General features: G+C 41.3%; 1 protein-coding gene across 1 annotated transcript in view; it reads right to left on the bottom strand.

Moving 5' to 3' along the window:
• LOC149472275 (amphiphysin-like) overlaps positions 1–13,252 on the bottom strand; it is a 266,577-nt gene extending 253,325 nt beyond the window's left edge. The window contains exon 1 of the mRNA XM_089687084.1: positions 13,134–13,252. Within this exon, the coding sequence (XP_089543210.1) occupies positions 13,134–13,202 (69 nt within the window). The 5' untranslated portion in view covers positions 13,203–13,252. The remainder of the gene's footprint in view (positions 1–13,133) is intronic.
• Between the last annotated feature and the right edge of the window lie 3,053 nt (positions 13,253–16,305).

Genomic DNA, 16,305 nt, shown 5'->3' on the forward strand with positions numbered 1-16,305 from the left:
ATAAAGTGGCCGGAGAGTGTATATTGATGCCGTATTACATAATTACATAGGCTACCATTAATTCAATTTGACTGCAGTGACTGAAAAATCTAAAATTGTTCTGCAGCAGCAACTGGACATTGTGATCAGCAACAATGGTGAAAAATGCACCTCATGTGCTGATTGGACAATGATGGAGCAGCAGCACACTGCAAAAGTCATATTTCTGTTCACTCTGCTCTGTCCTCTAGTCATCATGCTATCATAAAGCACATGTACACATCAGCAGAGCCTATTTGCCTCCAATTGCTGCCCCTTCCTTACCCAGTATGTGATTACTAGAAGCTGATAGCAAGACAAATCCAAGTACTTACAATAGATCCATTTACAAATACATTTAGCCTCAGTTCACAATGTTGCAACAATTGTCGTGCGATTTCCAGTGAAACTATGCAGTGTGACTCACTTGCAACTTTCATGTGACATTAGAGTCTATAGGACTCAAGCTGCATTGAAGTCGCATCAAAGTAGTGCAGGAACCTGTTTAAAAGTCTCCATAACTTGATATGCATTGATTTGAACAGCCGCCACTGAAATTAAAGTGATATCAAAGGCTTACATTTTTTTTAACCACTTGCCCTCCAGAGGATTTACCCCCCTTCTTGACCACATCATTGTTTGCATTACGGTGCTGTCTTACTTTAACTGACAATTGCGCGGTCATGCAATGCTGCACCCAAATGAAATTTATGTCCTTTTTTTCACACAAATTGAGCTTTCTTTCAGTGGCACTTGATTGCCTGTGCGCTTTTTATTTTTGTGTGCTATAAGCAAAAAAAGACCGACAATTTTGAGAAAACAACAGTATATTGGGCTTTTTGCTACTAAACATGTCCAGTAAAAAAATTTCAAAAATCTAATTTTGTCAAAAATTTAGATCAAAATGTATTCTGCTACATGTCTTTAATCAAAAAAATCCAATACGTGTAAATTAATTGGTTTATGTGAAAATTATAGCGTTTACAAATGGCAGTATACATACTGGGATTTTTTTTTTCTACTAGTAATGGCGGCGATCAGCAACTTTTAGCGGGACTGCGGTGGGCATTCTGACACTGGGGGGAACTGACTTGGTGTCACTGACATCCCCAGTCACACTAATACAGTGATCAGTGCTAAAAACAGCACTGACACTGTACTAATGACACTAGGCAGGAAGGGGTTATGAGAGGGGCGATCAAATGGTTAACTGTGTGTAGAGAGTGTTTTACTAGGAGTGTGAGGGGTGTGTTCTTCACTGTAAGCACACTGATTGGGATGGCTGTGCGGTGCACAGCCATCCCGAGCAATGCGCCGGAGATGACAGGGAGGAAGACTGTTAGTAAACAAAACAGTCTTTCTCCCTGTCGGTGATTGTCGGTAATAATCGGGCGCCTGCGGGTAATCACCTCAGGCCCCCTACCCAGAGATGCAAAATCACGTATATATATGGGATTGTGCACACCAATGTTGCCATGTAGCAGTATATCTGCTCTAAGGCGGTGGGTAGGGTGAGCAGTTAAAATAACAAATATGTTATATTTACCATCTCTGTGCAGTGGTTTTGCACAAAGCAGCCCCAATCCTCCTCTTCTTGGGTCCCTGTCCATGCTCCTGACTCCTCCCCCCTTCCCCCAACTGTGTATGCTCACTCCACAGCTCACTCCAGAAGACACACAAAACATGGCTTGGTCCTGCCCCTCGTTCTCTCCTCACTGGCTGTGATTGACAGCAGCGGAAGCCAATGGCTCTCATTGCTGTCTCTGAGCCTTTGAGGAGGCAAAGAGCCAGGTCAGCAACTGAAGTGTTTTCACTTGTCATGCGATTCTGTGTGTCACAAGTTGCATGCCAAGTGGCACCAGTGTGCACTAACATTTTGGGTGTCAATTTCAGCTTTACACCGTGTGGATTAGGTTCGTCCTCCTTGATATCATGTACCTTACACCTCATCAGCTGCGATTTGGCAAGCTTTGGGAACTTTGAACACAGAAGCATCTGATGCACATCCTTTTATTTCAAAACATCTAGCACAATGTGGCACCAAATCATCAACAACATAAATTAACAAACTTTGCTTGATACATCAAAACCAAAAGGGACCAAATAAAAGATCATTGTTAGGGTTTACATAAGCTGGCCATAAACTTGTAGATTTTCATGTTTGTACATTCGACAATGCCATCAGAGACTTTATGAATGTACTTTGAAAGTTCTTCAAACTTTTGTTTGCTTTTAACAATCAATATTGGATTTGATTGAATTTCCAGAATGAAATCCACATACGCTGTTAGAACATTGCAATTTCTATCCTGAGCCTTCACATTATTTTTTATCACTATGGTTGAAAACGATCATTGATTTGACCCCACTAAGTATTTGAAAATTGAATGTTCTGAAACCAAAAAATATTCAGACAAAATTCTCTTGATATGTAATCAGTTATACCCTTTACCCAAAGAAAATTACATTAGAGGGATAGGTAATGCAACTGTTAAAAAAGAATATAGCCATGTCAAGAGTACAACCCGGTCCTGACTTATAACTCACCCAGGGGTGTATTTACCACAAGGAAAACAAGGCATTTGCCTAGGGTGGCATTTTTCAGGGGGGTAGCACCCTCCCAGGAAGAAGGAACATATATGGCTTGGGGACCAGGTGAGATCCGAAAGAGGCTGCAGGCTGCTTATTGGTGTATGCAGAGCCCGACTCTCATTCCTGGGGAAGCCCATAGCTGTGAAGGTGAGTGTCTTTATCTCTGCTGCCGGCGGAGGGGGTGGGTAGGTGTTAGTGGAGGGCTCTCTCAGGTGGGGGGGAGCAGGGGTGTTGTTGGTCACTGTCAGGCTCTGGGCAGCACAAAACCTAAATACACCACTGAACTCACCGTAACAGTATACATCAGAGATAATTGCTGTATTCAGCTAGATACTGAACATGTGTATTCTTTATGCTGTCAGAATTCTAGATTTCAACCATTTAAAGTGTGACCCATATCATTTTATCACATTTACAGCTATTATGGAGTGATGATTGTGCATCAACATAGGTGATCACAGCTGAAGCAAATATGAAAACACTGTTGGAAGTTATCACAGAAATCCGATACACCTTAAGGACTGGAGGAAAAGATTATACTGCATACTTACATTACATTGAGTACAGATGGTCAATTTACTAGGGCACAGTATAATAATTACCAGTGAGGTCATTTTGCTTCACTTCATCAAGCTTATTCAGTGTAACAACAGAAAGTGCAGCATTGTATGGCGGTGACCCAAAGCAACATTTTATATTTTAACTGGCCAATTCTGACAGCTTACTATGGGTTACTAAACTGTGCACATTACCATTGTCCTTAACACTTCTTTACTGCATCATCCTACATGTCTTTTGCTATTTTATGTGTTTAATATTGAAATATTTAAAGCGGTAGTAAACTGCTGTTTTCCATTAAAAAAAAAAAACATGCAAGGCAATGGCATAATCTGCTAGTGTGCATCGCATACTAGCATATTATGAAATACTTTCCCTAGAACGAACCCCTCTAGCAATGTGCTGTCACCACTGACAGGGCTGCCATCTTCCCCCAGTCTTTCTTCTGGGTTCACTGGCTGCGGTCCTTTGAATGGCCGAGCTGCAATGACGTCACTCCGGCACATGCTCATGGGAGTCACGGTTTATGGCACATAGCTCTGAAGGGATGGCACGGGTATGCTGTCCCCTCATAGTGTGTGTGCTGGTTATGTCACTGCCTGCATCCAGTGTGAATATCTCCTAAACACCGCAAGTTAAGATATTAATTAATTAACTACAGGAAAGCCTTATTATAGGATTATAATAAAAAGTGGAGTTTACTCTTTACCCTAACCATCGGGTGCACCTCTGCATGCTCATGTGAAATCACCTAAAATTGTTCGTAATGTTTTTTTGCTTTACTTATCTTTTTTTTATCTTGCACTTTCTGGTTTCCCTGAAGGCAGTGACCACCCTAGCCACACAGATGTCCCCTGAGAAGGCAACATCACCTTCAGGAAAATCGCATACCTAAACTGCAGAGTCTTGCAGTACTGTCATAGAGGCAATTTCAACATGGAATTGCGGGAACAGGAACCCAGGCAACACAGAGGCAGGACAAAAATAGGTAAGTATGAAGAAAAAGTCACAAAGGTATAGGTAAGTATAATTGTTTATTTCCTCCCTATACTGTTAAAAGATAAGTTATTTAAAAGCTACGTTCACTTTTTACATAGAAGGGCCCATGCAGATTAGAGTAGTTTAAAATGCACCATCATTTGTAAAAATGTTGTTAAACACTTTTGTTGTCAACAACATATCATACGTTGGCAGAAGGGAGGAATTTATATGCACCCCCAGTAGTTACCCCCCTACAACCCTGTTTTCCAAGCTTGCTTGTTCCACCTGCGTTCCTGGGAACCTAATGGTGGGTGTCACTGGGTTGGAGAGAGACCAGTGGATATTCGTTCACTAATGTCCCCTAGCTAGAATGAACACAGAAGAGACATGGAATACTTTAATTCTGGGTTCAGCTGTCTCTTCCCCTGGCCTCTGCAGCTGGGGAACAAGCAAATGTAGCACAGTTACAACCAAGCACTTTTCTGCCCCCCCCCCCTTAAAAAATGTTGAGCCCGCCATTCCGTACATGCACATATGAATGTATACGCCCACATCATGCATATGTACAAAATGCTCTTGTTCAAACAAGAGTAATAAATCTAGGGTCAATATTCACGGAATCTTCTATGATAAATTTGGGTACTGAAATTTGTTGCCATTTCACAGGTGTGAGCAATTTTAAGACTTGGCATATATTATTATTATACAGGATTTATACAGTGCCAACCGTTTGTGCAGCGCTTTACAAAATGAATATATTATATCTATTTACTTGGCACAACCTCATCTTTTACATTTTAACAAAAAAGATTTAAGATATTGAATTTATGTGCCATAAAATTAACTTAAGTGTCATTTTTACTGAACATTTGCACTTGATAAAGTGTTGCATTATTGTTGTGTAACAAAAATTTTTAGAACTACCTCCTTTTTATTCTCAAGGGTCTCTGCTTTCACAAAATGCTGTATATGTATGAGGGTTTACAACACTGCTGTCTTTAGTTATCTTCACAGAAGAAGGCTCAATGGTCATTTTGTTGTAACCCATGTCTTAGAAACAAACATAGCAATGTAAATATTGGGAGCAATATTGCCCAGGCTTCATTGGTGACAGAAAAGACCTACCGGTAAGGCATTTGCAATAAATAAAATTTTCACATGGTGTATTTTATTCTACTAGAGCCCCTTGTCTACATGGGCCAACTTATTAAATGCCTTTAATTGCACACTGGGGACACAGGGTAAACATATCTTCTATTTTTCATTCTGGCAGAGCTGGCCCCTAGACTCCCCCCCCCCCACATAATTGACTTGCTACTAGTTATCTGGTGTTCCATGAACTGAACCTGTAAATGTATAGTGTAGAAATGTACTCTGTACATCACAGGTGCCCTGTGCAGGCTGTTCGTGTTCTGTAAGGCCTCATTTACATGGGCACTGTTTTTTTAACTGCTATTAAAAGTGATCCATGATGGATTGCTCTTCAGAGCCAGCAGGTATGTCACGTCTTGGACTCCAATTTATTTTGGACAAAGTCCAGCTGCACCATAGTGCAACTGCATTGCACCCACATTACATATGCGTACATTAAAGTAATTGTAAAGCTTCATTTTTTTTAATTAAAATAATAAACATGTCATACTTACCTGCTGTGTGTAGTGGTTTGTCATAGAGTTGCCCCAATCCTCCTCTTCTCAGGTCCTCCGCTGGCACTCCTGGCTACTCCTCTTCATTCAGGCCACTTTCTATGGGGGCACCTGTGCAGGCTCACTCCTGAGCACCACTGCCTTGTCCATAGACACAGACAGAGGGGCATGGCCCCACCCCCCTGCTCCCTCATCACAGAGTTTGATTGAAAGCAGCAGGAGCCATTGGTATGCCCTGCGAGGAGGGACAGAGCAGAGAGCCCTGGACCATGATGCTAAGTATTATTAAATGGGATTTATATAGCGCCAACAGTTTACATAGCGCTTTACAATGTGAAAATCATTTGGAGAATGCAGGCATTGATCCTGCTACATTTTGCATGCTACTTCCCCGCTCTGAGTATAAAAGGTGTCTGGGGGGGGGATCCCAGTCACAGAAGGTTTTATTTTTACCTTTATGCATATGTAGCACCCTCCTAAGATGCTAGAGTGGGTAAATGTAGTTTAGCTCCTCTGTAGCCAGAGGAGCAGGGGTTAATTGGTTAGGAAGGCTGTGCATAGATTCACAGGCTGTGTTCTTGTTACCTCTCCCTGTCTTCTGGAACTTTCTGGATAGTTCTAGAAGCTAGTGGGTGGAGGGATAGAGGCAGTGGCGGACTGACAACTCATGGGGCCCCCGGGCAATAGGGGATCATGGGGCCCCTGTGTCCTTGCCCAAACTAAAAAATGGCTATGAAAAAGGTACCAGGGGCATCTCATGGGGCCCCCTACTGACCCCGGGCCCTTGGGCAGTGCCCAAGTTTCCAAATGGTCAGTCCGCCCCTGGATAGAGGCTGCAACCTGAATATTTATGAAGTCTCCACTAGTCCCTGGGGAGGCAGGGCCCAGAAGGGGTGGAAGCAACCCATAAATAATCAGAAGCCTGGCAGTCTGGGGGCAGAATCCAGGGTCCAGTCATCTGGAGCATGGACCCCCTGTGCTGGGGACTCTGAACTGCAGCAGAAGAGAGAAGTCAGAGGGAGAAAGAAAAAAAAAAGGCTCCAGGACATCACTCAGCCATAGTTCCATGTAGGCTTAGCTGGGGACTCCAAGCCAGAATCAGCCTGTAAAGCAGCAAGGCCCATGCAGCAGCTCTCTGGATTCAAGAAGCCATTTAAAGGGACTAAGTACTTGCCAGCCAACTTTCCCAAAGCCACAGAGAAGGCAGTCTAGTGCAATACTACACATGTCCAGGACCTAGCAGACAGGTTAAGTACCGTGCAAAACAGCCAGGAGCACCCCCAATATCTCTAGCTTGGGTCGAGAGCAGCCAGGTGCCGTGCAGTACAACCAGGTGCTGCATCTACAACTTTGACTTTTGGAGCTCTTGTTCATTTAATACACTGTGTCATCATTCCTGTTGGTGCACAGCTCAGTTTGAAGCAGTCTACAGCAGCCAGGGACTTTAGGAGGCCCTCAGCCATTTGTAAATAGTTTGCAGCATTCCTTCAGTTTGGGGCATCCCATGTACCCCTGATCCCTATCCAAGTCCAACCCTAAAATAAAACAAAACAAAAGCCAAACCCCTTAGACTGTTTTCTGGAGCTATTTGGATTGTGTGGGAAATTCCTGTTGCCTGGCTGTGGGTGCTGTTTGGGGAAAAGCCCAGAAATCAAGCAGCTCTTTTGGGGGTAGCGCTACACATAGAATGTATTAAAGTAAAAACCTTGAGCCCTAAGAACCACTGTATGCGGTGCGTTTAGTGGGTGCACTGTTGTCCAATTCACTTGAATGTGCTGCATATGGTGGAGGTGTATACAATTTGCATATGGTGGAGGTGTATACAATTTGCATATGGTGGAGGTGTATAAAATTTGCCACAAAGAAAATGTGGCAATATTAACCATCAATTTTCACTGCCCTTGAGAACAAGGCCTAATAGAGCCAGGGAATTGTACAGTTCAGATCTACTGCATGCAATGCTTCAGAGCTGGCTGACTGGTTTGCCTATTGCCAGAAGCTGTTCTTTGAATATCTTGGTCTTAGACCCCTAAAATGTATGCTTTTGTACTTTCCTTCAGAGGATAGACTATATCAATAGTACCATTGATAATGACAGCATAGAACAGAAATCCACAGAGGGTTTAGAGATATGACCTAAGCAAACAATCTTTTTTACATTAGGTATATTAGGTTTTGTTGCAAACTGTCTTGATTTTTACTTTATTTATTTAAGGTATATATGAATCCAGTCACTAAAATCTCATATAAGCTTCAACATGTCACTGCACTTTCAAATCTCATTTTCAATATGTTTAATCTTCTGCTTTCATTTCTTAATACTGGGGGATCCTTGTTCAGGTATTCCTGTTATAGGCTGATAATCCTCTATCCCCATCTTGCAGTTGTGTTCTTGTGTTGTTGCCCTGTCTATGATCATCTGATAAAGAATATAAATGGCTATTTCAACATACATTTCACAGATATGGTCCACTGTTGTCAGTCACCATGAGGAATACCTCCCCAAGAAATGTCATGCAGCCACGACTTTAACCTCCCTGGCGGTATGATTCTTTCCGATTTTTTGTGCTGAAAGCGGTACCATTATTTTGCATGGAAATATGTAGTTTTTTATTGTAGGCTGTAATTTTTAGGAATAACTCTCTGAAATCTGTCCGAACAAGAGTCTAGTAAACATTCCGGATATGATAAAATTTTACACAAAATCATAAATTATAATTTAATAAATAATCATAAAAAAGAATAATATAATAATAATAAATTTAATTCAATAATATAATCAAACCAAAAACACTGAAATTTGAAATACAGAGGCAAATTCGCACATCGCTGAGCAAAGTCGCAAAATCGTTTTCAGTGTCTGATGACGAATTTCCCCACGAATCATTATCACTCAATTCTGCAAGTGGTTCTGATTTACTATCGCTGTTCTAAAACCGCTTTTGACGTAAAGGGACGCTTTTTGGACGCCATGGACTTTTCTACGTTTCCAAGCAGAAAGAACATTCAAAATGCAGGCAGGGCACAGGACAAAGCAGTAGGGACAAAATATTTGTGAAATGCATTGAAACAGCAATGACAACAAAAATGCCATTTTTAAAAAATTTCAAATTTCCCTCCGGTTCCGGCGCCCGTACGTCCCTACGTCACAGGGACCGGAACACAGAAGCCAGATGCCAGCATCGACCGGAGGAGATGGCCGGGGATGCTGCAGGGGACACATCGCGGGAGCAAAGGACAAGGTAAGGACAAGCAACGCTGCATGGTAAGCCCGAGTGTAGCTCGGGGTTACCGCTCTTGGTATTGAAATTTTACCCCGAGCTGCACTCGGGAATACCGCTAAGGAGGTTAAGGCCTTGTTCACTCAGGGATACTAAAGCATAACCCCATGCAAGGGCCGTGTTTGCCCACACAAAATGTACAGGTGTTCCATGCATCCACGTGCAGGCAGTCCCATTCATGTCTATTGAGACACATGTGCTACTCCCAATTTGACATCCATGTGGGTGATGTGAGTTGAGGGACACACACCCATACAGATGTCAAATGGGGAACAGCAGCTGTGTTTTTTCACCTGCTGCATCCGAGTAGCAATGAATAGGACATCCTGTGCACAAATGTACAGAACACCTTTGCAAACACAGCCCTTGCTTGAGTGTATGCTTAAGCACGTCTGTGTGAATGAGGTATAATAAATGCATGTAGATTGAAAGTAGGTCCAAAGAGGATTTAGATGCAAATGGAGAAACAAAAAAAGGGCGCACCGACCTAGTGCATTATCGTTTAAAATATTTATTGAAGAAATAAAGTAAGTATCATACTCACAATAGACATAAAAACACAGGCATGTCAAACTGAACAAGATGTATGATCCAAACAACATCTGAGTCCATAAGATGGAACCCTGGATGACCAACTGACTAACGCGTTTCGAGGACACAACCTCTTCCTCAGAGCCAACACTACAGGAGTCTGCACTTCTCTTTATATAAGTTACTAAATGATAACAAAAGGGCTGTATCAGAGCCACCTGAAGGCGGAGCCTGACATCACAAGACCCGTTAGCATCAAAATTGAACAAAAAAAATTATAATAATTTGTTCAATTTTGATGCTAACGGGTCATGTGATCTCAGGCTCCGCCTTTGGGTGGCTCCGTATACCTGTGCAAATCACATGCGAATTGTGTGCAGTGCGATTGGAGCCATACATTATGTATGGCTCTAATCGCAACCCACCCGCACCAAAAATGCACAGGACCTTTTTTTGGGTCCGCACTAGAATCGGATTGCATGGGTATTCACAATGCAATCCGATTCTGCACATCACACCACTTTCGGGGTGTTGTTAGCCTAACATACACACTTGCAGCTGTTTGCATGAACGGGGTGCGAATCTGAATTTGCTGCAAATTCCACACCGCATAAGTGTGAACCAGGGCTTATTGTTACTCATTATTTAATGATCTCATTTATTTAATTAGCAATAACAAATCCCACAGTATTTTTCAGGGTACACCTAACCATGTATATCAGAGACAAATATATATTTTTAGAGATTTAGGAATTGCATTACATATGCCTAACATAAAAGGGTTTCACACCATATATTTGTTTTTAACAGTATTTAATATTTAAAATGATTTTATAGAAATATAATGAGCTATTCACAATGCAATCCGATTCTGCACATCACACCACTTTCGGGGTGTTGTTGGCTTAACATACACATCTGCAGCTGTTCGCATGAACGGGGTGCAATTCTGATGCGGTGCAGAATTTGCTGCAAATTCCACACCGCATAAGTGTGAACCATGGCTTATTGTTACTCATTATTTAATGATCTCATTTATTTAATTAGCAATAACAAATCCCACAGTATTTTTCAGGGTACACTTAACCATGTACCGGTATATCAGAGACAAATATATATTTTTAGAGATTTAAGAATTGCATTACATATGCCTAACATAAAAGGGTTTCACACCATATATTTGTTTTTAACAGTATTTAATATTTAAAATGATTTTATAGAAATATGATGAGCTCAACCAAAAATATGCCTGAAGCATCCAGCAAACATTTCATCCTGACATTGTGTTTGTCTAATGCAGAATACAAGCCCGAGGACGTAAAAGGGGGCCTGGATGCCATGCGTGGCCAAAGTGGCTAAGTGCCTGCAGCCACCAGGATGACAGTGAAGGGATAAGATGACTTGTGTAAGAGCAGGCACTATTATTACAGTCTGTGGTTGAAGTGCTGATCCCTGAAAAGGTTAACTGGAATGCAATCCTCTTACTGCATTGAAAATGTGCATGTGTGGGGGCGGGACAAGTGACAGCAGATTGTTTATCTGCCTCAACAAATCACAATGACAGATGTAATCTTTCTACAGCAGTACTCAGCCCATTGTGCTGCCATTTGGCCTAAATTTCTTTCTAGTCAACACTTCACAGGACAAAAAGGGGGATTTTAATATAGCAATGCCACTATAATAAAGGATTACGTTTACATTCATTGATTAGTTACAGTAGATCTTCAGAGCACTGCTAGATACCAGTATTATATGATCTGTTTTTTAGTTGGTTGACACTTACATAAATAAATACAGTAACACATCAAACTGCTTCATTTACAACTAGATATCCAAGTGTGAACTTTAATTGGTAACTTACAGCAGAACTTAACAAATCCAGTTAATAACACATCAACATGTTATAAAAAGTTGTCTAGAATTTTAAGGTAACGTAAACCATTCACTACAATACAAATGCATTTCATCTTCTCGCATACTTTAAAACGTTTCCTGCCTGAACACATCTGGATACATAAAAAATAAAATCAATGTAAAGCTAAAGACAGAAAAATATAGATATTATAAAATACTTAACCTTTGCGCCCACCATGGGGTTAATCTACTAAATGTAAATAGGATGGTTCAGTTTGCAAGAGAATATTCTCGCAGCTTGGTGAAGCCTTTCTCAACTTTTGAATCCTTGAAATAATCATCAGGTCCAGGGGAAACCCTGCTCATAATCAATTAGTTTGGGAGGCAGTGGGAAAAATGTACCTTACATTGGTGGTCAGTAGATAAAAATGGTGGTGGGATGCCACCCTTACAGACAACTATAAAGATCATTGCTGGCATTCTGCTGGCTCTTCCAAGTAGTCCCCAGAACTATGCATCCACCACCAAATGGGAGGTCAACCAGCCACAGCTTAAGGAATCCCCAGCAACCTCTGATTCCATCTAACATGAGAATAACTGGCTTAGTGAATGAGGTGATGCTGACTTCCATCATCCAATCTTGTGCAAACATTTTTTTTTAATTTTCCTTGCACATGATTGGGTATACCTTGTGAATTTTTACTACATTTGCTAAGTAAGTGAAATTTTCCCTGCTAAGTGAACAAGATATTTACCTTTAGTAAATCAACACTAATAAATCTAAATATAATAAACTAATAAATATTGTATTCTATCATATCCTGTATCATATCATAGTTGAATGTTGTATTAAACTACATATGACCTTGACAAATATTTAAATATAGGAAGGTAATTCTTTTACTTAAAAGTTCTCGACATTCATAGATATTCTTAAGAGCGAGATATACATTACAAAAGGTAATAAAGTAACAAAAATATCCAAAGAAACTGTTAGCTAAGAGCGAAATGTCCCATTTTAATACTGCTGTGTCCCACTCGTCTCTTGTTATAATAACATAAAAAATGATATGTTAAACATTGGCAGCCAGCAGTGATGATAAAGATTGTAGATGTAGTAAGTGGGTGTAACAGTCAGTACATAGCCGAGCACCCATGCCACTGCACTGGATGTACAGCTATGCAGCCTTGCAGCATCTCGACCTTGCCAAAGTGCTGCTGTTCCTCAGCCATGCACTCCCTCCCACCATTCCTAGTAGTTTCTATTTGTGCAGCCTTGCAATATGCTCCCCCAGCCCCTACTGCATTGTATGTAACCCTTGAGCTCCTAGACAGCTCTACACACACTCCCTCCCCTACAACATGACTCCACATTGACACCAGCTGTCGACTGTAACCATGATCATAAATGCATTTATTAGCTCTTGCTCTGTCCTCGTTATCAACCTTTAAAAATAGCATCAAGTACATGTGAATGTGAATGCATGCAATAATCCATAATGACTAATATAGCTCATTTAAACAGATAGGGCCTTTCAAAGCACTACACAGGAGTAGCATCCTGCATTGCCTTTCTGTTGGAGTAATGCAGGCTTCTGTGTTAATCCTCTGCCTCTTCTCTGCTCATCACTCATACAGCTGTACAGTCACAGACGTGATGGGTATCTCTTACCTTTTCCTGAGCCCTGCTAAGCCTTTTCTGGACGTTCTTTGCAAAGATGCCTGTTTTCATATCAGCCATGGCTGCTGGTCCAGGGAGCCAAGTGAGAGGAATCAGATGGAGCCTGGAGGCTGAGAGAGAGAATGAGAAGGGAGGGGATGGGAAGAGGAGGAGTTCCAGTACCAGGAGAGGAAAAGACACTGATGGGGGATAATATAATGAGAGCAACAAGACAATTAAGAGGAAGCGAGACAAGTGACAATGAACATAAGAACATCGTGGATTATTATGTTTCCTGGATTCAAATGCTGTGACATTATGTCGATAGCTGCTTTCACTATTGAAATGTATCTAAAATATATCTATATATATAAAGGTCTATATATAAATATCTATACTATATTTAGATATATATATCTATATATAAATATAGTATAAATGTATTTTATATAGTGGTAAATAGCACTGTACAGGTAAGGGCTGTGCTACCTTTAAAGGGTCACCTAGGTACAGTACATTAGTATGTACTGAATAGGGATGTGCTGCTGTCCATGGTGCTGAACTTGCTGACTGAGAGTGTGTATGTGCCTTGGAGTTAACACCCCTATCAATATTCAGGAGGAAGAGTCTTATTTGGTAGGCTGCCTCCAGATTCCTAATGAGATTTACAAATGTTACTGAAAATGAAATCACTGGTATAGATCCACCACTCTGCAATATGGACTACTGGGATTTAACACTGAGATTGTTTTTTTCAAAGCATGGTGTATGAATAGGCGTCTTACTAGAGAGCAATCATTATGGTTTGTGTAAATGCCATTTGCTTACAAATGGGGAAGGTAAAGAGCAATGGGTAAAACCATTGAATGTTTACTGCTATCCAATTGGGGCACATCTGCTAATGCTCGTGTGTGTTTTATACATTGGTGGCTCAGTATCAACAGTCCTCACTTAGAAGAGCTTGCATACTTGATTTATTGATTTTAGGTACTTATGTGGCACCATCAGTTTACACAATGCTTTACATTTATTGTACATTCAAGGACAATCCTCAAGGACCGCACAAGCTAAGGCCCCTATCTAACATATACTAGGGTCAATTTTGGCAGGAACCAATTAACCTACCAGCATGTCTTTGGAATGTGAGAGGAAACCCACACAGGCAGAACATGCAAACTCCATGCAGGAAGTACTGTGGTTGGGATATGAACCACCAACCCTAGTGCTGCTAGGCAGAAATGCGAACCACCTAGCCACTGTGCTGCTTTAAGCCAAGTCCTGAAGGCACACACCACATGCCACATGCCACACACAACTTCTAAAAGGTAAAATCAACATTATTGTGCAGCAGGTGCAGGACTGTAACATGTTTCACCCCTTACTGGGGCTTAAAGCAACACTAAACTCTGGTTAAAAAAAAAAGATATATATACATACACACACCCATGGGCCATTTTATTAGGTACGCCTTGCTAGTACCGAGTTGGACCCCATTTGCTTCCACAACTGTCTTAATTCTTCATGCCATAAATTTAACAAGGTGTTAAAACATTCCTCAGAGATTTTGGTCCATATTGATATGAGTTACTGTTGCCTTTCCATCATCTGGAACCAGTCTGCCCATTCTCCTCTGACATCAACAAGGCATTTTCCTCCACACAACTGCCACTCACTGGATATTTTCTCTTTTTCGGACCATTCTCTGTAAACCCAGGAGATGGTTGTGTGCACAAATACCAGTAAATCAGCAGTTTTTGAAATACTCAGACCAGCCCATCTCGCACCAACAACCATGCCATGTTTAAAGTCACTTAAATCCCCTTTCTTACCCATTCTGATGCTCAGTTTGAACTTCAGCAAGTCGTCTTCATCACATCTACATGCCTACATGCATTGAACTGCTGCCATGTGATTGGCTGAATAGCAATTTGTGTTACCAAGCAAGTGAATAGGTGTGCCTAATAAAGTGGCCGGTGAGTGTATATACTATATATATATATATATACAGTCAGGTCCATAAATATTGGGACATCGACACAATTCTAACATTTTTGGTTCTATACACCACCACAATGGATTTGAAATGAAACGAACAAGATGTGCTTTAACTGCAGACTGTCAGCTTTAATTTGAGGGTATTTACATCCAAATCAGGTGAACGGTGTAGGAATTACAACAGTTTGCATACGTGCCTCCCACTTATTAAGGGACCAAAAGTAATGGGACAATTGGCTTCTCAGCCGTTCCATGGCCAGGTGTGTGTAATTTCCTCATTATCCCAATTACAATGAGCAGATAAAAGGTCCAGAGTTCATTTCAAGTGTGCTATTTGCATTTGTAATCTGTTGCTGTCAACTCTCAAGATGAGATCCAAAGAGCTGTCACTATCAGTGAAGCAAGCCATCATTAGACTGAAAAAACAAAACAAACCCATCAGAGAGATAGCAAAAACATTAGGCGTGGCCAAAACAACTGTTTGGAACATTCTTAAAAAGAAGGAACGCACCGGTGAGCTCAGCAACACCAAAAGACCCGGAAGACCACAGAAAACAACTGTGGTGGATGACCGAAGAATTCTTTCCCTGGTGAAGAAAACACCCTTCACAACAGTTGGCCAGATCAAGAACACTCTCCAGGAGGTAGGTGTATGTGTGTCAAAGTCAACAATCAAGAGAAGACTTCACCAGAGTGAATACAGAGGGTTCACCACAAGATGTAAACCATTGGTGAGCCTCAAAAACAGGAAGGCCAGATTAGAGTTTGCCAAACGACATCTAAAAAAGCCTTCAAAGTTCTGGAACAACATCCTATGGACAGATGAGACCAAGATCAACTTGTACCAGAGTGATGGGAAGAGAAGAGTATGGAGAAGGAAAGGAACTGCTCATGATCCTAAGCATACCACCTCATCAGTGAAGCATGGTGGTGGTAGTGTCATGGCGTGGGCATGTATGGCCGCCAATGGAACTGGTTCTCTTGTATTTATTGATGATGTGACTGCTGACAAAAGCAGCAGGATGAATTCTGAAGTGTTTCAGGCAATATTATCTGCTCATATTCAGCCAAATGCTTCACAACTCATTGGACGCCGCTTCACAGTGCAGATGGACAATGACCCAAAGCAGACTGCAAAAGCAACCAAAGAGTTTTTTAAGGGAAAGAAGTGGAATGTTATGCAATGGCC

The sequence above is a fragment of the Staurois parvus genome, unplaced genomic scaffold (assembly GCF_062004578.1).
Source record: "Staurois parvus isolate SC_StPar_1 unplaced genomic scaffold, SC_StPar_1.0 ptg000020l, whole genome shotgun sequence".
Lineage (NCBI taxonomy): Eukaryota > Metazoa > Chordata > Amphibia > Anura > Ranidae > Staurois > Staurois parvus.